The following is a 23,458-nucleotide window of genomic DNA, read 5'->3' on the forward strand; positions in this document are numbered from 1 at the left end:
AGCGTTTAATTGGAAAGCTGCTGTCTGCAGAGCTTACTGCTATTACCAGCATCCTCCTTTCCAACAGCCGGCATCGGGAGCCTACTGCCGATCCTGCACTCCCTGTGCCCGGGACTTCATCCTGGGATGCCAGCAGGTGGGATGACGCTCTTTGGGCAACCCCTTTGTGCAAAAGCAACCTGAGCATCACCCAGCAGCTGCCTGCAATGGAGCATCCCTCGCGTCCTGCCCAAGGATCTTTCTTTGGAGAGGAAAAAATGAGCAAAGCAGCTAGACATAGCGGCTCTTACCCGTGTGCCCTTCTCTCCATTAGCTCCTGGAAATCCTGGGAAGCCGATTGAGCCCTTGGGGAAAGAGCAAAGAGAGAGAGAGAGGTTCAAGACATTGAAAGGGGCAGCTCTGTGCACCCACACCGGCACCCGCCAGCCTGGAACAACCCCTAGCGAGTGCCTGCTGGCATCTACAGCTCCCAACATTTGTTTTGTTTTAAACCTCCTTTTAATAAAAATAAAACTGAAACCAGACCCAAAATGACCTCAGAAATGAACATTAATCCAAAAATAACAAAAAACCCCAACCAACCAAAAAAATCCCAACCCAAACAACAACAGCAAAAAAAACCCAACAACCAAAAAAAACAGGTCCACGCCTCATTAGGAGTCACTGCAAAGGCTCAAGCCCATGGTTCTACCTGGCGCCTGGGGAACAGGCAGGCTTTTGTTTTTTAGCTCCTAAGTCACTACATTGCACATGAAATTTTAACTCCTGGCTTGTTCCTTTCTGATGTGAGTGCCTGGAGAATAGCTGCTGCTGCTGCTGCTTTTAAAATATAAATTAGTCAAAGAAATGCAAACCTCCTCCCACCCCCCCACCCCCCGATATAAAATGCAAATTAAAAAATAAACCATCAACACCACAACCAGGAAACAATCTCTTGCAGATAATTACGTCTCCAGTGTTAAACAAGCCTGCCTTTTTTCAAGCAATGAACATGAATAATAAAACATGATTCTAAAAAAAACCAAAAAAAACCTTAACAAAAACAAGTTCCCAAGGCCTCCAGGGCATGTAAAAACTGGGCTGCAGCCTCAGTCTATATAGCAGAACTCAGAGCTTTAATTTAAAAGAAAATTTGAAAATGGCCCAAATGAAGGTTGGTGCATAGCTAAGATGCAAAGGATGTTTGCAAATCTGCAAATGGCAGTTTTATTTTAATTTCAGGGAGACCCTGGTTCATTAGTTATTCTCCTTAATTAGTTAACACTAGTGCAGACCTTTGAAGACACAATACAAGGAGGACTGTTACGCCTATTAGTAGCATGGAAGCTCACATGGAGCCTATTTATAGCTGTCACCAAAGCTGTCCTGCATGCCCTTGGGGGCTGCAGCCCCTGTCCCCAGCATTCTTTCCCAGTGCTTTGCAGGACACTGAGGTGACACAGAACCAACCAGTCACCGATTGTCACCAGCTGAGGGCTGGGAGCTGTCGAGACCCATCTATATATTTGTCCTGCATGAGTGGGAAGGAGGGACCACGCAGGAACCATGTGGTAGGAAATACTACTGTTCCACATCGTCCCGTTAGCCGGGGCTGAGCCCTCTGCACAGCACCACCACCAGAGCGGGCCTGGTGGCCCTGAGCCCCCCAGCATACCCCACACCTCTCGAGGACAGATTCCAGCCGAGTTACCTTTGGACCCTGCCGGCCCGGGTAGCCGGGCAGTCCTGGCACACCGAGTTTTCCCTGAAACACAAATAAAAGGGCATTAGCATGGGCGAGAGAAACCTCATGAGCAGCTTCAGGTTTGCACCAGCAGAAAGGGGAGATGCAAAGTGCAGAGAAGTCAAGAGCAAAGCAGACCTGGTGCGGCTGGAACAAAGCTGTTAGGGCACTGCCATCATCCTCTGCCCACCCTGGGGGAAGCCCAGTGGGTGTGATGTGAGTGAGCACTGTAAATGTGTAGGGACCTAGCAGGGAATGCTTACTTTTTGCCATTTTTTTTTTTTTCAACTGGATGCACCCAGAAATTAAACTGGAGTCCACAATACTTTCAACTTCTCTATTTTTTTCCTCTGGACTTTTTTCAAGACATTGTGCCCAAGCAGATAACCCCAAAGAGACCGTCGTCTCAATGCACTCAGATCACATTGCTGCAGTAAAGCCATGTCCCCTGGGTCTCCTCTGGTCTTTGCATTGAACAACTCAGGCCAGCCTTCATCCCGCTGCTCCTCTTCATCCTTCTGCCCTAAAACTGCACCCCCCCCTCCAGACACTGCCCCAGTCACCCACCTGAGACACCCAGAAGCAGCTTTTACTGTAAAACATCCGTGGGCAACTCCACCCTTGAGCCTCACCTTTTCTCCAGCAGGACCAAGAGGACCAGGATCTCCGTTGGGGCCAGAGCGACCTTTGGGACCTTCAGGACCATCCTCACCCCGGGGGCCAGGAGGCCCAATTTCCCCCTGTTAATCACAAGACAAGCGTTGACAAGGCAGGCAGGTCCCAAACCCCGCGTTTACTGACAGCACCACCCTCACGGCTGCAATCAGGTACTTCATGGAGCTGCAAATACAATTCTTGGAGAAAGCTGGTCTTCACCAAGAGGCTCAGGTAAGACTGCAAACTGTAAAGCGTTATTAGAACACCAAGCTTCCACTCACACAGCCTGGCCATTATCTCCAACAACAGCCGTCTTTTCCTGCAGCCCAATTATCCCGTCTGCATGCAGCACCTCTCCACCGAAGCAGCCTTCATTAGCTCTGATTGCAAGGCACCCTTTTACCCACCCCCTGGTTCCCAAATTGCAGTTTGATGTGCAAGCAAGCCCTGGGAAGTGTTTAATTGAGAGTTGAACCAGACAACGGGAAAAGAAAGACCATGCTGGAGCTCTTGTACTGAAAATCATTAGGAAATCCGAGAGCAGAGGGGACCGAGCTATTAATGTGAATTGTTGTGACACTGCAGACTTTGGCACAAAACCCAACAGTTACCATTTTGTCACACAGGGTAACAGGAGATGCTGCCATGCTGGGAACACAGGCAGCCGCCTTCTTGCTCACCAGAAGCTGGGTGGGTGCAGATTTATCTGCGAGGCACTCAAGCATCCCTTGTCCTTTCATTGCTCATAAAGCACAAAGAGTTTGATGGTGGGAACTGGTGTCGCGAGCTTTGTTTGAAGGAGCTTATGTCTATCTGCATTTGGTTGGGACAAGAGTCACCTCCCTGAGATGCCACCTTCAGTCCTTCTTCTTTAGCAGGAAGTGGGGGCTGGGGAAGCTTTCAGTTGTTTTAACTGTTTAATTGCACAATTAAACACCAGACACGGAGGATTTGATGTCTACTTTCAGAAGCCTTCATGGAAGGCATTAATTTCTCCTTTAAACGTGGGCATGAATGACGGCAGACCTCTTGTGATCCCTGGGAGAGCTTCAGAGCTCGAGGGGACACCAAGCCCCAGGCGATGCAGCAGTCAGATGAAGAGGGGGGACAAGAACAGCCCCTTGTCCGCAGGGGCTGGCTGTGAAGATGGGCAGACAAGCTGCAAAGCCCTGTGCTGCTGCCGCTGCCTGCATCCAAGCGTGATTTGGGGTTTCTGGTGGTCTGTGTGTTCCACTCATTTTAAAAGCTTTTACAACCAGGCAATGTGCCCTGCTGCTACAGATACAAGCCTAATGCGACACTCCACCCCTGGCTTTTTTCACAGTGCTGCTGTGGTTTCTATTAAAGTCTGCTCCCAGTAACTTTACACTTCTCGTTGATGGTATGGAATCACATTAGGCACGGCAAATAAAGATGCCTACCAGACCCTAGCTGTAATATTATGAGGGGAAAAGAGATACTGAAAATAAATATGTGATACAGCTGGATCATGCAGTATTCCTAGCTGTGAAACCTCACGGCGGGGCCCTCTATCTATTATTACTCCGTTTTATTTTACCTTCAAGGTGGAATTAGCAAATCCAGGGATTTACAACATGAACATGAAATTCCTGCGTTCCTGCCCTGGAGGTCAGACACGCCAGAAGGACTCTGACAGGAGCCCACCTCACTGCTCCCCCCAAGCTGTGTTTGCAGGGTAACACACAGGCTTGAAAGGCAAAGCAGCACAAGATCACATCGGTCATAGACTCTTACCCGGTCTCCTTTGATGCCCATATCGCCTTTGAAGCCAGGGAAGCCATCTTCACCCTAAATAACAGAGGGGAAAAAACAGACAAGGTGTACAGATGGAAAAAAAGAAAAATGGCTTCTCTAGTCTCAGTGTATGGCCCCTGCCCAGGATGACAAGATTAGATTCCCACGTTGCCCATCACATTGGCTCCTGTAAGCCTTTGGCATGCAGAAATGGGCATGGAAACCCAGCCAGGCTGCGACTGCCAAGGTCCCCTAGGGACCACAGCAAGTATTCCCTACATCCCATCTTGGCTGCAAGTCAAGATCACAAATCTGGCCCCATATGAATAACAATACCTTGCCAGTACTGGGAACCAATTATTTCTGAAGTACAACTGGTTTTATTTTCACGGAGGATGTTTTACACCACGCTTCGAGGCAACCTCTAGGACAGTGGCAATATTTCTTTCAGCCAAGAAGGTTTAATTGCAGAGCTCAAATCAATAATGTATTTCCATCCTACAGCAAATCTCTCATAGGCAATGAAGACACAGTTCCCAGAAAGACTTTTAAAGTTTGGAAGGTCCCTGCCAGGATCCCCTAGCTGAAATTGCTGGCTTTGCTGCTGAATTGCTGGAGGCAGGAATGAAAGCACATGTATCTGCTTATGGGACTGGGCGAGATTTTTCTACACCTCCTGCTCTTCCTCTGGGAGAAACCAATTGCATCTTTGAAACATGCTGAGACAGACTGTGTTGCCTTTCTTATTGACCTGGGTTTCACAAGCTGCTCTGATGACCAGGCTGGGCAGCATACCCCAGCTGTAAGGCACCACAAATCCTTCACAGCTCCACTGAATCACCTGAGCTGCCAATTTTGTCAGGAGGAAATCATCGCAGTGCTGGACCCTGAGCCATCAGTAACGGCTGGCCCCAGCAAACAGCTCAACACCTGAGCATGTCACTGAGGCTCAGTTACTCCCAGGTCCAAGCCAAGATGTGGTAGAACATCACAGCAAGTACCCAGCCTGCACCCACTCCAAAAACAATGAGTTACCAGTCCTTTGGGTGCTCATCCCCCTTGCTTGTCCAAGGGAAACCCTCTGTGCAGAGGAAAACGTCACGTGGAGCATCCTGAGGGACCAGTCTGCAAAAATGCTCAGAGGCTGCAGAAGAATCAATCCAAATGTGCAGTGTTAACTCACCTTTTCACCTTTGGTGCCCTTCAATCCACGAACACCATCTGCTCCCTTGCAGGATATAAAACAAGACGTTACAAGGACACAGGTAAGCTTAAGAGGGAAGAATCACTACTTATGGTGATTTTTGCTTCCTCCAATGTTGGCAATGGTATCTCTGTGAACTGTGATGTTCCTAAACATATTGCAAATCAAATATCAGCCACCAATCTGGCTTTTGGGTCACCAGACAGCACCTTATAGTCACAGACCTCTGCTGATTTGATTTGGCAGGTGGGGTTGGTGGTCTCTGCCCATTCCCTGCCCAGGAGTTAAGCTTCCAGGGTAAAACTCACTATGAAAAGTTTTGCTGCATGTATCTTCCCAAAAAACATTTCCACAAATGCCTTGCCAGCACACTGCGCTCACTTGAGTATTGACAGAAAAACCAGTGCTCAATCTGTGTCTGGACACTTGGGAAGTAAATCCATATTAAAATATCTGAGCACATAGCCAGAGATTCCCCCGCTGCTCTCCAGTGGGTAGCAGCATCGCGTCTAACACCCCTAAAGGTTAAGTTTGGCTCTTTTTTACCATGGTTTTCATCTCTGTGCATGCACTACCTTATTTAAAGTACATTTAGGCACCAAAAAGCAAAAAAAAAAAAACAAACAAAAAACCAAATAACATGACTGGTGTTATGCACTTGTGACATGGTGCAGAAGCTCTCCAAAGCTTCACCAAGGCAATCAGTCCACGGTGGGTGCTGAGAGTGGTCAGGATCTGTCCCCTGCTACAACATCAGCCCATACCTGTTGGGGACCCCCATGCTTCCCATCAATCCTGCCTCTTGGGATAAATCACCTTCAGGTATTTACATCAGGTGTACCGTGCAATGCAACTCTCAGAATAAATAACCAAGCTTTTATTTTGAGGAATAATATTTTGCTTGGGGTATTTTAAATTTTTTATTCCCTTCAGCATGTCAAGAAAAAGTTTAATTAAAGTACATGAAAATTTGTGCAGCAGGACTGGGTTCTGGTAAGTGAGGCAAGATCTAAAAGTTATTTATAACTGCAAACGCAATGAGACACTTTTTTTTTTTCCAAACTGGAGGCTTGTGCAGTGAATAGAACACTGCTTGTAAGAAGCAAAACCTTGTCTGTATGCACTACAGGTTTGGTGCACGACACACTTTCTCTCTATCACTCTAATGTGGAACAGTTCCGCTTTAGTGGTAAACACAACAGCAAACCACCCCTAATGGACCACTACATCTCAGTCTGCAACCTTGCAAGAAATGAGATGGAAGCTTGCTTTGGCTAAATACATCCCCCTTAAATTTTGAAGGCAGAACAGCCCATGGGCTTCTGCTGTTGAAAAAAAAAATAAATGTACAAAGGGGCTTAAGAGGGCTTAACTTCACCTGTAGTCAGTCCCCAGGCGGTGTTTGTATCTGCTAGCACAGATCCCTGCAGATTCATTGGACCTTTGAGATGCAGGATGCATCTGCACCTGAATTAATACGTCTTGATGGGCATAATAGCCACAGCTGAATAGGGAAAAACATACCCACCGCCGCCTTATCAGCATGCAAGCGCTGCAGGCAGCGGGAACGAGGGAAGAACTGGAATTCAATCTAGTGAAAAAGCACACTGCTGAGACGCCCCAGCTTCTTCTGACAAGGTTTTGGATCAGAGGCATGAAAATCTTGCTTTGTTTTAGTAATAGGCTATTTTTTTAAAAATTAACAAGCCTTGTTAAAGTCTTCACATTCTGGCTGAGATTTACTTTGGTTGTAAACTGGGAACTGTTGGAATGGGACAGACGATGTTCACGAAAAATTAAAAGACAAATCTCTCCAAAGCGCTGAACGATGCTAAGGGTTATTGGAGAGCAGGGGACTTGCAATCCTCATTGCCTGAGAGAAGACCCTGGACCAAGGCTCACTTGAGCAGTACAGTTGGTCACTGAGGTGTCCCTACATGCCCTGGTAGGACATCTGCACCCACTGGCAGTGTCCACCTCCAGCACAAGCTGGAGAACTCCAGTCAAACAAGCAACATCACGGACACTGTCTCTGTGTCCTCCTTACCTTGACTCCGCGTGGTCCTGGATAACCGATGGGGCCCTGAGGACCTGGTGGACCCTGGGGCGAAAAAACACATGCGAACAAGAAAAACACATCAAAATTCAACGTGAAGGAGCATCTATAAGGAAAGCGCATGGAAAACAAATATCCCAGCCATCTGGCTGCTTCAGACCGGGTGGAAATGGTAGCGGCCACCTGAAAATAGCTCAAAATAGCACAGAGAGTGACAGGAACATCACCTTGAGCAGGTACACTGGGCTGAGCAGATGGCAAAGATCCATATAATAGGAAAGGAGGATGAGAGAGTCAGGACAGCAATGGTTCCTTAGAGAGGGGATTTATACATAAGGCTGACAATTTGCCTCTTGGATTAAAGAAAATGAGTTCTCTGAAAGAAGAAGAACATGTCCAGCTGTCTTCCCCCTTCCAAACCATCCTGGTTTTGCAGTAACGCAACAGAGCTTGTGAGGATGATGATCACAGAGAGGAGTTATTGCTTGAGGCACCAGCCTCGGGGTGATGTCCTTTGGCCTCAGCTATGTGGGGGAGGTGACGCTCATGAAGCTTCTTTTTGACACCGAAAGCTGCAAATCCCCAGGGACAGCAATGAGCTGTGCTAGACACGGTGCCCAACATGCCCTGCAAAAACTCTCCTTCCCACCCTCGCTGCCATGCTTTCTTATACCTGCAAATAAATCATGTTCTTTATTGAACCCAGTTGGCTTTTATTTTGCTCAACTCCCTAAAACAAACACCCTTCCAACTTCTCCCAGACTAAGACAGCCCATTTTTTCCAGCCTGACAGCCAGACGGAGCTGACGGGTCCACCAGCATCCCAGACCTCGTGCGAATGTTGGCTGGCGGAGACCTGCAGCACCAGTGCCGCTACAAAATCACTTTCCTGACATTTGCTAAATGCCTGCCAGCCCAGGGAGCACTGGCACAACCACTTAATTGGCTTCTCATATTCTGCAGGGGCTAACGAATGAATTTTCAGCCTGGTGTGACACCAGCCGGACAAACGGCTGCGGCTGCGAGCTGGGCTCTGTGCAGCGCCTGAGCAAGGCTCGAGCCGACGTCCATCAAAGCAGACTGTGCTCTAATCAAAGACTTTTGACAAATGTAACGTTTTTTCAACTGAATGGGACGCAGTGGGAATGCAGATGGTAAATCTCCCGGACAGACAGACGACTGTATAATTCAAGGACTCTAGCCTCCAGCAATATTCTCAAATATATTGTTAAAGAGGGACTTTGAGGTGGAGGAGGAAGAAAAAGAAAGACCAGGAAATACAAAAAGAGTTATTTTCTGCATTCCTTCTGCCACGAAGGGTACTTATTTGTGTCTGATTAAGGGAAGGCTTCCCTTCACAGCTTCAGTTTTTGTGCTGCTTGCCAGGAAAGCTGGGAGGACTTGAGAAAAGACCAGCCCAAGCCCCAGAAGACACTCTCAAGCAGACGCAAGCTGGGCTCAGCTTTCAAATTTCATCAGGGTTTGCTTCTTACCACTTCCACTGCCCCACATGCCCTGGCTGCCCGGCCGTCCCCGGCTCCCATGCAGATCTGTCCCATCCAGCTACCGTGACCTTCCCCTTCGCAGTGACGGGGACCTTCTCGACACCTACCTGACTGCCCTTCTCTCCAGGAGGACCTTCTTTGCCAGGGTGACCCTATTAATACAAGAGACAAAGAGAAGAGGAAAATGGGTTTAGCACACATCTAATCCTTCCGAAGCCAACAAGCTCACTCAGGCAGCTACAATTTATCTGTAGGAGAACATCTGCTCCCCGGGAAGCTCTTACTGATATAAGCAGCTCCCCCCCACCCCAAGCCAGCTTGCAAGAGTAAGTTTTCCCCCAAAGGAAGAGAGGAGCATTTGGGTCCTTGGTGGTATTCTACCTGGTTATTTATCCTTTTACTCTTCACTACCTTTCAGCAGAGAGGCACAAACCATTTTGCAATATTCCTCACGTATTAGAACAACCTCCGTGAGTTGAGCAGAAAGCCGCATATAAATTTTGCAGATAGGAAAACAGGTAAAATTTACTCCATGTGTTAGCAAACTTGTGAAGGTCACAAGATGCTCAGACTGGTCGGATCCCCTCATTAATTTCCTAATTCCTAGAGTCCATTACAAGATCCCATGACAAATGCTGAGCTAACCTGCATCCCTGCTAGACGGCGGCTGGCTGGATGCTGGCCAGCATTCCTCCTGGGATTTGATGCTGAATAACTCAACATCCAAGAGTTTCCAACATTCTTATTCACAGCCTTTAGAAGTCTTTTGCTGTAGATGCAGTCAGTAGAAAATAAAGGTGTGAATTGCCTCAGAGCTGGAAGGATTAGTGAGAAATGGGGGAAATCCATGAAAGTGTTTTTTAGCGTTGATTTCTCTGCTGTCAGAACCAAAATGGAGCCAGGTTGGAAGATGACTCTTTAGGTGGCAACGCCTGTACAAAAGGAATAAGCCCCTGCAAAGGCACTCACTGCACAGCCAGGGACCTTTTGTTTTATAAAGAAGATGAAAGCACATCCAGCTGCTCTAAAGCCACCAAGACCTTCTGCGCTCAATGGTTTCTTTACCTATGAACTCTCCTCTAAATACACAAAAAGCTTTCTACCAATATAACAAGGAAAAGCTTATGAGCATTTTCCATCATCAGTCTTCAGAACGGGAATGTCAGGCAAGCCAGATTTCAATAAACAAGCTGGCTTAATAAAGAAACAAAACGACAGCTGTCATTTTTACATCAACGCAATGTAGGAGGAAGATGCAATCTGAGTTTGTCCTGTGAGATTAAACGGCACCAAGAGCATCAGTGCACAAAAGGAGTCCTATAACCGTGCTTGCCTTCAGCTCCTGCTATCTCCCTGAGGGAGGCAAAATGGAAGAGCAGCAAGATTTCAAAAGCCTTTGTCCGCTCTGCACTAAATCATCACTATTTTCAAAATGCCCATCTCCATTACGGCTACTAAAATAAAAAACTGATGAGCAATTTGGTTGGCTTTCACAGCGAGATACTTCAGGGATTTTCAGGTATCTTCCAAGACCAGTTTCTACAAAGAGAATACGCGTGGGGTGTTTGTCCTTGGAAAGAGTGACCTGTATGTTTACAAACCTACAAACTGCATGCTACATGGCTACCTGCAGCAAGGGACCCGTGCCCAGGCACAACCACCTGTGCTCGGCTTGCAGGTCTTATACATCCTTCAGTCTGCATAAAAATAGACCTGGCATCTTCTCCAGCTGATCTTCCCTGGAGGCTGCTGCAGGACTTTCACATCAAAAGCTACAGCTTTAGAGATGTTCTGGGCTTTGCTTTAGCTGCTCAGCTAACAATTGTATGAATGTTCGAAATGCCCTCTGTAGGAATGATAATCCAAGGGTGGGAAATGTGATTTAATTTTTTTTTTTTTTTTTTTTTTGCCATGCTCTGCATTTGGATTAGTGGAATGTAACTATTTCACATTTGTCATTCTTAAAACCAGGTGCCTCTGAGGTGTGTAAAAATGAGATCAGGTTTAAAGGCCAGAGATTTTTAAGCCCAATTTCTAGAGGAAGGAGCAAATTACGTTTAAAGTAGGCTTAGGAAGAATGCACAAGAATACAACATTGACATGCAATTTCAGCCTGTGCTTATCACTGTTCTGCAGCAGTGCCCAGCAGCCCTGAGCGAGACGAGGACCACCCAGCGCGGGTGCTGCGGTTCACACAAACACACACATGGAGGAGACCATCCCGACCTTGGTGAGTTGCCAACCCATGTCAAACAGAGAGGAGAGACAGGAGGAGGGGAAAGAGAGGCCTGAAGAGATGGTGAGAAGCACGCAGCACCGTGCTGCGAGGCTGAGCAAAGCTTGGAGCAGGGACAGGGCTTCTCAAAGCCGTCAGCCCAGCCACAACGCAGGCAGGGTGAGCCTGACCTTTGCTGCACAAGCCCTTGGTGAACCCCAGGGTGGATGGGTGCAGGATGAGGCCCTGCAGCCCTGATGCTGCGCAGAGACCCAGGAGATAACAACTTACCGGAGGACCATCTGCACCAGGCATGCCAGGAAGACCAGGTTTGCCCAGCGGCCCCTAAAAATAAACAGAAAATCACCAGCTGCAATGGTCAGAGCCTCCAGAGCATCAGCGGACGGGGCTTTTCCAGACATGCCTTGTGATTTTCCTAGGTGTGAAAGGCTGCAGCGAGGCGAGTCTGTTCAAAAAGCTGCCGTGACTGGTAGGGAGTCTGCTTATTTCTGTGGGCAGAGTTGTTCCCACATCCTGGGAAACCGCGGCGTTAGTGCCAGCACCTCATGCATACAGGCCCAACAGAGCAAAGCGAGCTCAACGGGAGACTCTGGGTCGTAAGGCACCCAGGTGCCATCCTGCCACAAGGGCTGCACAGGTGGCTGGGGACAAGTTGGAGGACAGCAAACGATGGGGCTCACTGGACCAAGAAATGCCCATTCTTTGGTGCCCCATGGCAAGGCGATTAACTGGCAAAGGAAGAGCGGAGCTGCCCCAACCGACTGCGCTTGCCGCTTTAACGCCGCTCAATGATTACCTTTTTAATTAAGCAACCCCCTGCTTTCTCACACCACCGAGGAGTGCTGCCGCTGTTGCAAGTGTGTGACTCAGCACCGAAACCCAAGTGCCCTTTTTCTGGCAGAACTGTTAACGTGCTCCTTCACAGGAGAATGATTGATGCTTCGAGTCCACCCCACGCTGCCCACACAGGCAGGGGGTTCTCCTGGTGCACACACCGGGACACACGCTCTGTCTTTACTCAACGGGAGCTGAGCAAACACTCGGAGAACTGCTACTCTGTAGGCAAACCCCTTCCCCTTGTTTAAATCCTGATGGTCCCAGGGCTGCCTGGGGGAACCGAGGCCAGCATTGACCCCACCACGTCAACAGCAGAGGAAAATCAGAGAGAGCTGGCGCAGGCGGGGAGGAGGCAGAGGATCTCGGCTGAGCCAGCCAAACCCACGGGGCTCTTCCCATTACCATCCCGCTCAGAATTCCAGGCATTTAGCCACAGAAGACGACAATTTTCAGTCCTCTCCTGTTTTACCATAGGCTGCCTTCAAAATGTTTCTCTTAAGAGGGGAAATGAATGCAAATATTATGAATTAGAGGTAAACCGTGCTTTCTTGTCTCTCTTCTGTCTGGAATGAGAGGCATTAGACTTTCATAGACACGGCTGCAAACAGATGTTGTACATGGGGCAAAGGAGGAGCTGAAGTAGAAGCAAATGCATATCAATGGCAACAGTTGTCTTAAGTCAGAGCTGCAGCATTTAAACGTACTTTCTCTCCTGGGGGACCAATAGCGCCTTGTGGACCTGGAAGACCCTGCAAAAAGAAAAAAAAAACCAAACAACTAGGGTCATTAAGGAACAAGTTATCCCTTCCAAATGCATTTTGGCAGTGCCTCAGCTGAGCATCATTCTAGTGCCTGCAAAGGCTGGGGACTTCCCCAGCTCCATTCATTCTCAAAATGTCTTGCAATAGATGATAAAATTTTGATTTTGCATGGCATGCCTCCTCTGGAGGGCTGCACCGCTCGGCCATGTGCAGCCAGGCTCATCCCCAGGATGGAAACAGAGATGCTCAGAGGAGTGAGACTTGCTGAGATCCGTGGAGAAGGCTGACAGCAAGGCTTGGACATCTGTATTACCCACCTGGCTCCAGAGCAACTGGATCGGGGGGTGCTAAAAAACAGACATAAGCCACAAGATGTGGCTCAGACACAGAGACTGCTTGGACCTGGGTTTGGCTTTGCATCATGGCAGCAAAAGCCAGGTGAGAACTGGAGGATCTGAAACCAGGAGCATTTTCATGAAGACTTTGGGCCAGGAGGAATTGTCAAGCCAGTTCCCAGCAAATCCCCTCATTGCTGGTCCTGTCTGGTGGGGGAGCAAAGCCCATTCAAAACCATCATTCCTTCTTCCTACTGATGGCAAAGGAGTCTTCCTCTTACCTGAGCACCTGGGTTACCCTGCTGTCCTGGGGGACCTGGCTCACCTTGAGGACCCTGCGAGGAGACAAGGGCAGAGCTGAAGGCAGGAAAGGGGAGCGCAGAGCTGGTGCTTCCTCGGGTACCACAGCTTCTGCACTCCGCACAGCCCCGCGCCCCCCCGCAGCATCTTGACACCCTCTCTAACACATCTCCAGTAACCAAGAGCTCCTGGGAATGGGAAACAGCTTCTCTCCACGGTGGGAGGGGTGGAGTTATTTCAGGACACACGCATTTCTCTGCATGGACATGCAGCCCAACTGAGCTGAGCAGGGCTCTGACACTACCTGCTTTTGCGCTGGCTCTTCTGCAGGGAGTCCATTTTATCCAATTAGTGCCAAGTATGAGCACATCATACAGATTTCTTTTTTTCCTTTCAGTTAAATTACTATATTCTGATATTCATTACAACAACACACATCTCGATGAAAATGTTTGATCTTTCATGGGGAAATAATGTGTAATTCCATCAGAAATTATAATAAATTAACATCCATTTGCTGTAGGAAGATATTCTCTGTGGTTTTCACAGGCTCTGATAGGAATCCAGACCAGGTGAAAAAGCAATTAGCAAATCTAATTTAATCGAGTACATTTTACATTTCCCTCTATAGAATATCCGAACTGTCTAAAATTTGCAGTGAAAACTTACCACATTCCCCTTGGGACCTGTTTGTCCATCCATACCAGCCACACCCTGAGAAAGGATTTAAAAAAACAGCACTAAGAAAGTATCTCTTTATTTTGCATCATGAATGCAGAGAAATTACCATAAAAATAACAAAACATCAGGAGGCCTTCTGGACTGCGTGGAAAGGGAGCAATTTTCTAAAGGTGTTTGCTAAAGCAGCCAATTTCACAAATCCAGTTTACACTTTAAAAAGTCATTTCAGTGTTTTCCTCACCAGTTTAACCTGCCCGTGAGGTAGAATCAGCGCCAGGTCGAGCAAATCCCGGCTAAGTACCACAGCCGGATTACCTCCAACAGCAAGCAGGCATGGGGTAGCAAATAAAGATGAAAAACGGGAACAGGACAACAACAAATGAGAAACGTCTCCGCTCGGATGCAAGCGCATCATTCAGCAAGGCAGCGGTGAAGGCAACGGGGCTGCGCTGCCTTGTGGCAAAACGGACGGCAACTGGGGTCAAACACTCCCTGAGCATCTTCATTAAGGGAGTAACATGGGCAAGTGGAGATGTCCCGCTGGGGGTTCCCCTGCCACCATTTTGCTCTGGGGCAGGGGAAGGTACTGGGGTGTAACATCACGCTCGTGAGAGATGAGACAGTTTTGGAGCAGGTCCTGAACCCTCATTAAAGTTCAGCAGGACTAGGAGCTCAAAGCAAAGATGTCTTTGTATCCCAGGGGGGTTAAGGGCTTCACCATGCTCACCACCACACGCTGACTGCCTTAGCTCTAGCAGCAGCCCAGGTTTTGGTTTTTAAGTTCTGGGACTTCAGCAAGGTGCAGTGATTTATGGAGAGAGCCCCTGCATCAGCACTTCCAGCAGCGCACGGCAGATGAGGTGACTGTCTCACGAATTAAAACCGGCATGTTCCTTCCTTGGCTTTCACCCGAAATATGAACAAACTGCTTTAAAGTCTCACCAGCCCTCAGGCAAAAGCTAATAGCAAAGTCACTGTGTTAATAACTCTCATTCTTCCTTTTCAGCCTGAGCGAAGCATTAATATTTACTCAGGTGGGCCAAATCTTCAACTGCCGTAAATGAATGTGATGCCACTGAAAACGGGGGAGAATATGGACTTTGAGCCATCACTTTTTTTTAATACCACTTTTTTTCATTACACAGATGTATAAAAATATGCAGCTGTATCATCTGCTTGGATGACTTAGGGGGACAGGGCATTTTGCTCGGAAGGCTCAGCAGCCCTGGGAACTCACCGGTGGCCCCGGGGGTCCAGGCGGCCCCTTCGGTCCCAATAGTCCTCGGGGTCCCTGTTGGGGGAAACAAACGGGGTTAGTGGTCCCAGTGCCCTGCCACAAGCATGGATCAGGGGAAGCTCATGCACGGCTGAGCATCGCACTGCCCGGGGAAGCATCAGGGCTGGCATGGCAGTGACCTTCCTGGTTTTGCGGTAACAGCAACTTTTTCGGTTTACAAACCAGTAGAAGAAATCCTGTGGGCGCATATTCTTGGATTATAAAGATAAGTAATATAGGCACAGACATTTATTCTTTGGATTGGAAGAAAGCCCACTTAAACCTTTTTTTTTTTTATTTTATTAATTTAATCATATTCCTGGATTACCCTGTAATGCACACGACATAAAACACTTTGCAGCCAATTCATTCTAGCTGGGGAGTTTTACGAAGAATGACGTGATACCGCTAATGGATCATTAGGGTTAGCATTTCAAAACCTCTCCAGATTTAATTTTTATCATTGACAATCTATACAATTCAGCAAGGCTGGAAAAGGTTTTCAGCCTGTAGCATAAATGTACGTTTTCAAAGGCATTTGGTTCTTAAACCTTAAGCAGTCAGGACTCCTGGTATCATGGTGTTTTCTTTCCATTTCTAGCTTTCTTTGCAGATTTAACCTTGCATCATCTTCAGGCAAATTGGTAGGGTTGGAGCATCACATTGAATAAGCAGAGACATGGCAGGAGAATTGTATTCACTCTAGAGCAAGCTTTGCAAATCACACCCCTGCACCTCTTCTATCTGGAGCCCTCAGGTGGGTTTGTAGTAAAAGGAAAGGGATGGGGTCTTGTGTGTACTCAGCTGCAGATCTCAAAGCTCACCTTTTAAATGCAGGCCCTTTCTTAAATTAGGGAGAATTCTCTGAAGTAGGAGAACTCTGGGTATTGACAGGGATGGTGCTCACTCACTGCCATGGAGGAAAATCGTTCTTGATTGATGGGCAGTTTTATCTGTCTGCCCAAATATTATAGATCCCGTGTTTTATTATGCAGAGGGGACAGAGGAATTAAAACTAAATGTTACAGGATAAAAGAGCAGACATTAAGGAAGTATCTGATCTTGGAGACTGCAGGGATTTTGATTCTGCAAAAAACACAGTTTGCAGCAAAAAATAGATGCGTCGACCAAGTGGTCTGTCCCAGTCCCCTGAGACCTTCCTGGGCTAACGCCTCACACGCTGAGTCCCAGCAGAGCAGAAACTCGGCTTGTACCAGCTGACAATGGGAAATGGAAGGAAACAGAACAGGATGAAGAAAAACAATTTTTGTAAGGCCCACCACCAGTTTCAGTTACCACTCAATTTGGAAAGACCCTCTTTTGGCTCAGGGCAGAGAAAAAGAGAAACATGCAGATTTACTTGTATACATTTAAACAACACGTTTCCTGTAATGCAATTTAAACCTTTACCCTAGCCATCACAGGTATTTTTACTTGTGGTGTTGAAATAAAAATAAACTTCCCTGCATGCATTATCATTATTTAAGTTCCTCTTTTGTTGCTGTGTTACCTGAGCACATAAATGCTTTTAAGAAGTTAATAACCCATAAGTTATTGCTTAGACATGTGCTAAGGAGATAGCTGAGTTGATTAATCTTTCCCAGAAGTTAATCAGACATCTCGTCTATAATTTAGTTCCAGTGAGTTCGTAAATGCCAACCCTTCCCTTTCTCACATGAAGTGTGTCCAACAGTTCTCATAAATTACTTTCAGGCCACCACGCTGGGCCTTAGAACAACAAAATAAGACATTTTGAAAGCAAAGCCGGTGGTAAATGATAGGTAGTTAATGTTCTTTTCCTAACAAAGGAAATGCATTTTAGATGAAGTAAGCAGCCAACAACTGTACTACACACACAAATCTACAGCCAGCCAGCAGCAGCATTTACCATTGCCAATAAAGTAAAAAATACTCGGTATTGGAGGAAAAACGCTTTCAAGAGTTTCAAATCGACAACCCAACTGTTTCTTTTCAGTGGGATACTCCCTGAAAGCATTTCTTTGGGTTGGTCAAGAGATTTTTGTTCAACACCACCAGCACCTCCTTTAGCCTTACTGATAACAGGAATTCCCTCCTTCGCTAGCCCTGGCTCAGCCGCTCTGGCGTTCACAGCCCGTGGAGGCCCAACCATTGACAAACACTGCAGATTTATGAAGTTTTGTGCACTGTGAACAGAATACTGACCCCACTGAAGTCAGGGCTAAATGCCTCCTTGAGCTCAACCCTGCCAGGATTGCATCCAGCGATCTAAAAGGGATCACCTGCACCGCCCAGAACTAAGCGTGCGGGCAAGGGAGCTGCACGGCTCGCAGGTAAAGCCTCTGCTCACTGCAGCTTGCTATGGATGCTCACGAAACACTATTTCACATATGTTTACCATGCAGAACTTCTACCCCAGCCTACTTACCTGAATCCTAAATCACACGTCAGAAAGAAGGAAAACAGGAAAAGGATGAGACCAATCTAAGCTAAGCTTTACCTTTACATTTTTTTCAAAGAGTAGCCAATGAGCAAACAAAATCAATGAGAATTTTGCTCATTAAGAAAAAAAAAAACCACAAGCAAACCACAAAGAAAACCCCAAACACAAAAAAACCCGAAACAACAACAAAAAAACCAAAACACAACCAACCCCTCAGAAAGCATCTTATCTTCTTGGTAGCCATTTTAGTGAAAAAAAAGCAAAGCAGAACTGTTACAGCACAGGTACTCTCTACATCATTCACGTGGATCTTCAAGCAAGAGAAGCCCAGTCCTGCAGGACCCCAGGGGTCTTGCTTAGCACCAGAAGAGCTGCCCCCCGGGACATGCCATATGAAGACCTTGACCAAAGCAGTGCTGCAGCACGTCAAACCGAAGAAGATACTCACAGGTTCTCCAGGTAGACCTCTGGGTCCAACTTCTCCATCATCTCCCTGCTCAGCGGCGACGGCACAGAGAAAGGCAGCAGCAGAGACAAAACAAACCAGTTATATTTCACTCACATCACAGGTGTTTCATTCTTGTTAGATAATAATCACACAGAAAACCAGCTTCCCTGGAGCAATAAAAGGGCAGCCATGCATAAGGAAGACCTCGTAAACCTGGAAACTAATACAATGCGTGCAGAATTTACCAAGGATTAGAAATGCTGTAAGGATACTTCATAATTCACGTCGATGTTTATAAAGATGGATTTTGCTAACAGGCAAGATATTGCAGAAACAATTCAGGGCATGCGAGTCAATAACCGGAAGATTTATACCAAACCAAATGGCAAACCAGTACAGAAGCACCACCCTGGGAACGTGATTTAGCCAGATTAGGGCTTCTCAGATAAACCAGAGGTAGCAAAGGGGTAATTCCTCATCCCCCTGCTCCCATTGCCTGCTGATGCTCCACGGATCTCCCAGGAGTATGAGGTGGTGCTTCCCCTGAGCTGCTTTTAGATCACCCCAAAGCTGAGGCTCCCTCTCAGGAAATCAATCCCAGCAGCCATCCCTTATAAATTCTCTTCTGCTGATAAAATTCATGCTGCTCTTCCCAGTTACGCCCTCCAAGCTCCTCTCCCTGCACACCTCAAACGTTTTCTTTTTCTCTTTAGGATTAAAGTTCTCCAGACACTCGTTTTTCCGCCGCAAGACATGGGTTTGGTCTTTTCAACTTCAAAGCACTTTACAGCCACAACTAATTAATCCTTACAACCTCATGGTGAGGAAGGTGTTATTATCTGTGCTTTACAGAGGAAACAAATAGCCAAAGGTGGAAAGAAAACATTGTGGAAGGGGATTAGAGCCTGGGAAATCCATACTTGCTCCTCCAATTAAACCACGTGCTCCTCACAGGCATGGATTCAGCATTTTCAATCTCTCCCTCCTCTTAAACCAGGCATTCTAGGCCGGCAATCACTTAGTTTGAGCTTTGCTGAAGGCCTTAAACTATTAATGAAACAGTGGGGAAAAGAGAAGTGAATAATTTAATCTTTGATTCCCACACTGTCTGGAATTTCTGTTCTCCAAGTCTTCCAAGCTCACTTTGAGGATTAATATTTTTCTTGTGTTGTTCTTTTTCCTTCTAACAAAACCCGAGTTTTCTGACTAGATCTTCAAAACTTAATTATTCTTTTCACTTTTATTCCCACCTCATCATTCCCTCTCACCACGGCCACCCGCAGCATCCCCAGGACACAAGGACGGGCAGCCGATGACACACCGATGCTCGCGCGCTGGCTGCTTCTGCCACGTCTCTGGCTGCTCCTGCATCTGCTTCTTGTTTACAGGAGTTACTTATGAATTCAAAGGGCTGCCAAATCCAGAGATAGACTTACCCTCTCCCCATCCTCTCCGGGTGCCCCCGGGGGTCCGTGGGGGCCTGGCTCACCCTATGAAAGGAAGGCAGAAAAGGCATCAGACACACTCGGGCAATGGAAAAGGTTGGGTAATGTTGATGAACCAAGCAATGGACTTGACTTTCTGCCTCCACTGTGTGCTGAAGGTACTCATACCCTCACGGTTCCCATCTCTGCGCTCTCTGAAGCAGCAGACCCTGCTCAGGGCCATGTGTGGGCTCCAGCTCTGACAGACTCCTGTTCTTGAGGGTTTAGAGCTCATGGGAATTACTGGTGACATTTCACCAGGGGTCTGGGAACCAAGCAGGCGCCGTCGCTCCTTCAGGAGGGGGACTGAGCTCTGCATGCAGTTATTGCTTTACCCAAGGCATGTTATTCCATTTCTAGCTGATTAGGCATCTCTCTCAGGCACTGTCTTCCCGTTCCTGTGTAGCCTTGTAATCACGATGCAATCTCCACTGTTCAAACACTCCCTGGCTTTATAAAGCAATGGCTGCACTCTCTAGGGAGGGGAGGCATGAGCAGCCTGCCAAAATAACCGGCTTCTTGCATTTTTTTCCCCGTCATTTAATTATAAAGCAAAGAGAAGAATCGCATTATAGTTTTTGGCAATTTCCATCCATGACTGCACTGTCTAACAGCAGGTTTTGCCTCTTGCTTTATTTTTCAGTCAGTGTTTTGTTAAGGCAATTCCCTCACCCTGGCCCACCTTTCCAATTTCAAGCAGTCCCAGAAGGATCTTGCAGTTTCCCAGGATGTGAATACTGTGCCTGGAGGGATGCTGTGACATCCCACATGCTCTTACGGGACACTATCATCCTTTCCTAACTGCGCCACTGTGGCTTGTCCCCAGCAATTCCACCCCCCAGCCAGCACCTCCCTGCCAAGGTTTCATTACAGACAGTGGCCAGAGCACAAGGGGAAGATAACTTACTCTATTTCCCTTCTCGCCAGGCAAACCAGCCAAACCATCAAACCCTCGGTCACCCTAAAAGAAAAACCAGTTTAGTACACATTTCCACCCACTGTTGAATATCTTTCCAATTTGTTTCCTTTCTGTGTCAAGGAGGGATCGATTTTCTCCCTCAGAAATTCTGCCTTGAACTTCCCACCAGACCAGTGATGGTTTCAAAGTTATAGATTAGAAAAAGAGAAAAGCTCAAAGTTATTTTAACTCCCCTCTCTTCCCCCAGCACCTACAGTTTCAAATGTTTTCCCATGTGAATGTCAGAGCTTCTCTGGGTGACTTCTCCATGATCTAAAGCATCTCCCTTTTGCACAGGCTCTTCTAGCCCAATTATTTCTTTATTCATTTCCATGGAATTACAAATGACAATCCACTGGTGAGCAAACTGGACACTAGCATTCCCACACCTGCCAACGGGTCCCCCAAACGCCATCCTGAGTTTACTGCAATCCATCCCATACATCCTTTTAACCCTCCTGGACATCCTAAGGAGGCAAAGATTATATACAAATACATTATGGAAACTGTCTTAATGAAGTCAAGGTCTGAAGACAGATCTATTTTGACCTAAAAAGGAATTTCATCAGCTGGTAAATTTACTGACTTCACATGGATGCTTAAAGGTGTTGCAAAAGGGGCATCTCCATCCTACCCTGCCAAGAGCAGCCTGCTCTGCCTGACCCCAGCCTGAGCAGGCAGAAAGCCAGCTGTGAGACCAGGGACATATAGGGGATATATAGCCCCGAATAATGGGAAGGCAAACCAAGGCAAGGAGGGCTCCCAACATTATCTGTCTTCTTACACATCTCCACTAGCTCCTGCCTGCTGCTGTAAATGCAGTTCCAGGCCAAACAGAGCTTTGGGCATCCTTCTGGGCAGCATGATGCCAAGCGCGAAATAATGAGCTCTGCTAAAAGGCTGGGTGTGTTAATTTGAGCTTGGCACCGTGTTGAGAAAGTCCTGCAACTTCACGCTGGCAGAGCGCAGGCAGCGCTTGCCAGCATCTGCCTGCAAATGACCATGTGAATGTCCCCTATGTGTGCTCGTCGCATCCCTTGCCCAGCTCCATGAATACTCCCAAAGGAAACTGGCAACGATGAGAAATCCAAGTGTGAGGAAGAAAAAGCAAAACCCTATTAGCCCTAGGGCAGGTGGGCTGCAAGACCCTGCCTCCCTGGGGCTTTTGCCCATGCCCATGCAGCAACTCCAGGTCAGAGTGTGGACAGCTCATGGTGAACCATGGCAAGCCACAATAGGGTTTCTCTCCAAACTTGTGCCCTGATCCAGTCTCCTCTGTTCTGGGGGGAAATGGGGACAGGAATGCACAGAGACAGCCTTTTCCCCAAAGCTTCAACTCTTTGGAAAACAGAAAAGACAAAGGGATGTTTGCAAGTCATGGGTGACACCGTCTCCTAATGACCAAGGTGGAAGGCATGGAGCACCACCCAGCAGAGAGAAAAGTCCCTTTGTCTCTATAAAAAGGTGAAGCCACTTGTATTTTCACATACTGATGGTATGTGAAAATAGTACCAGCTCCTCCCTTCTACAAATCCTTTACCTATTAGCAAGGAAAGGGAAGTCGATTACACCTGAGCAGATGGGAGGACAGATGGATCAGGCCAAGGCTGGCCAAGGTGCACTCAGGGTAACCAGCAGCTCTTTCCTTTTGGCAGGTCCTAGAGTATCGCTCTGTCTCTGCTAGCAGCAAATCTCCTTCTCCTTTCCAGGCGCTGCTCGTTATTCTGTTTTCCCTTCTTCCCTGGCATCCACTCCTTTGAGGGCAGTCGACGCTCATTAGAGCACTTTACTGGATAAATGATTTGCAGTCTCCTGTCTCTGTATCAAAACCCCCATCTATTCCAGCTTTAAGTATCTACATAATAAAGTACTTAAACCTTCTAATACATGATTCCCTGAGCAAACTTTCTCTGCATTCAATTTCAGTGGAACAGCTTCTTTCTTGTTTGATAATACCAGCGGATCGCAGCTGAATGAAGGGATTTTGTCTCAAATAAAAATACAGGGCATTAAAATTCCTCACCACGCCCTCTACATTTCCTCACCCAGTTAATAGGTATTTTTTTGGTAGTTATATTTTAGGATATTTCCAACCGCTCATTCATGTTTGTTTTTCATAATTGGGATTCCAAAGTATTTGTTCTACAACTGCAGCCAAGGGAGCATATTTCATTCTTAAGAGGATCCAGCAATTTTTAAAAGTTGCATTAAAAAAAAAAAAAAAAAAAAAGAGAAAGAAAAAGAAAAGAAAGGAAAGATCACTATTCTGCCTTCTAGGTGTGTGTTTAACTTCCTCCTCTCAAACGCGGAGAGCCCATGACTTCACAGGAGCTGCTGAACCATTTCAAAAACCTCCTCCAAGCAAGGTGGGTTCCTTCTGCCATGGGTCCCCCAGTTCACGCTTGTTAAAAAGCAGATGCAGATTCTAAAAGCACATAAAATACGTGGCGCTACCTTTGGTCCTGTCTGGCCGGGCATTCCCCGGGCACCATCGCTGCCAGCTCGTCCCTGCAACAAAGAAAAGCAAAGTCAAATACAAAGGGTAAGCCAGGACCGCAGGGACATCTGCTCTTTGGTCTGCGGCTGAGTGAAGTTTTATTTAAGTCAGAGCTCACCGGCTGGGGAGCAGCTTCCCTTGGTGAGGGAAAAAATGCTGGTCTGTTTTTGAAGCAGCATTCCGGGCTCAGCCTGGCGCTAATGAGGGGTGTGAGACAAATAGCAGCAAAGCTGCTTCGCTATGTGGGATGCTGGGACATGGTCATTGATTTTAATTTGAAATAATTATCTTCCAGCACATTTGAAGATATGCTAATGATGATG

General features: G+C 47.1%; 1 protein-coding gene across 2 annotated transcripts in view; it reads right to left on the bottom strand.

Annotated features, from left to right (window-relative positions):
- Positions 1-23,458, bottom strand: part of COL5A1 (collagen type V alpha 1 chain) — a 159,134-nt gene that overhangs the window by 38,817 nt on the left and 96,859 nt on the right. For both annotated transcript variants that reach the window (XM_040606337.1, XM_040606336.1), the window contains exons 17-32: positions 23,093-23,146; positions 20,588-20,641; positions 19,633-19,686; positions 18,197-18,241; positions 15,288-15,341; positions 14,039-14,083; positions 13,351-13,404; positions 12,678-12,722; positions 11,407-11,460; positions 9,008-9,052; positions 7,387-7,440; positions 5,319-5,363; positions 4,136-4,189; positions 2,356-2,463; positions 1,691-1,744; positions 291-344 (exon numbers count right to left, since the gene is read on the bottom strand). In XM_040606337.1, the coding sequence (XP_040462271.1) occupies positions 291-344; positions 1,691-1,744; positions 2,356-2,463; positions 4,136-4,189; positions 5,319-5,363; positions 7,387-7,440; positions 9,008-9,052; positions 11,407-11,460; positions 12,678-12,722; positions 13,351-13,404; positions 14,039-14,083; positions 15,288-15,341; positions 18,197-18,241; positions 19,633-19,686; positions 20,588-20,641; positions 23,093-23,146 (873 nt within the window). The remainder of the gene's footprint in view (positions 1-290; positions 345-1,690; positions 1,745-2,355; positions 2,464-4,135; positions 4,190-5,318; positions 5,364-7,386; positions 7,441-9,007; positions 9,053-11,406; positions 11,461-12,677; positions 12,723-13,350; positions 13,405-14,038; positions 14,084-15,287; positions 15,342-18,196; positions 18,242-19,632; positions 19,687-20,587; positions 20,642-23,092; positions 23,147-23,458) is intronic.

Source organism: Falco naumanni, chromosome 9 (genome assembly GCF_017639655.2).
Source record: "Falco naumanni isolate bFalNau1 chromosome 9, bFalNau1.pat, whole genome shotgun sequence".
NCBI classification, from domain to species: Eukaryota; Metazoa; Chordata; class Aves; order Falconiformes; family Falconidae; genus Falco; species Falco naumanni.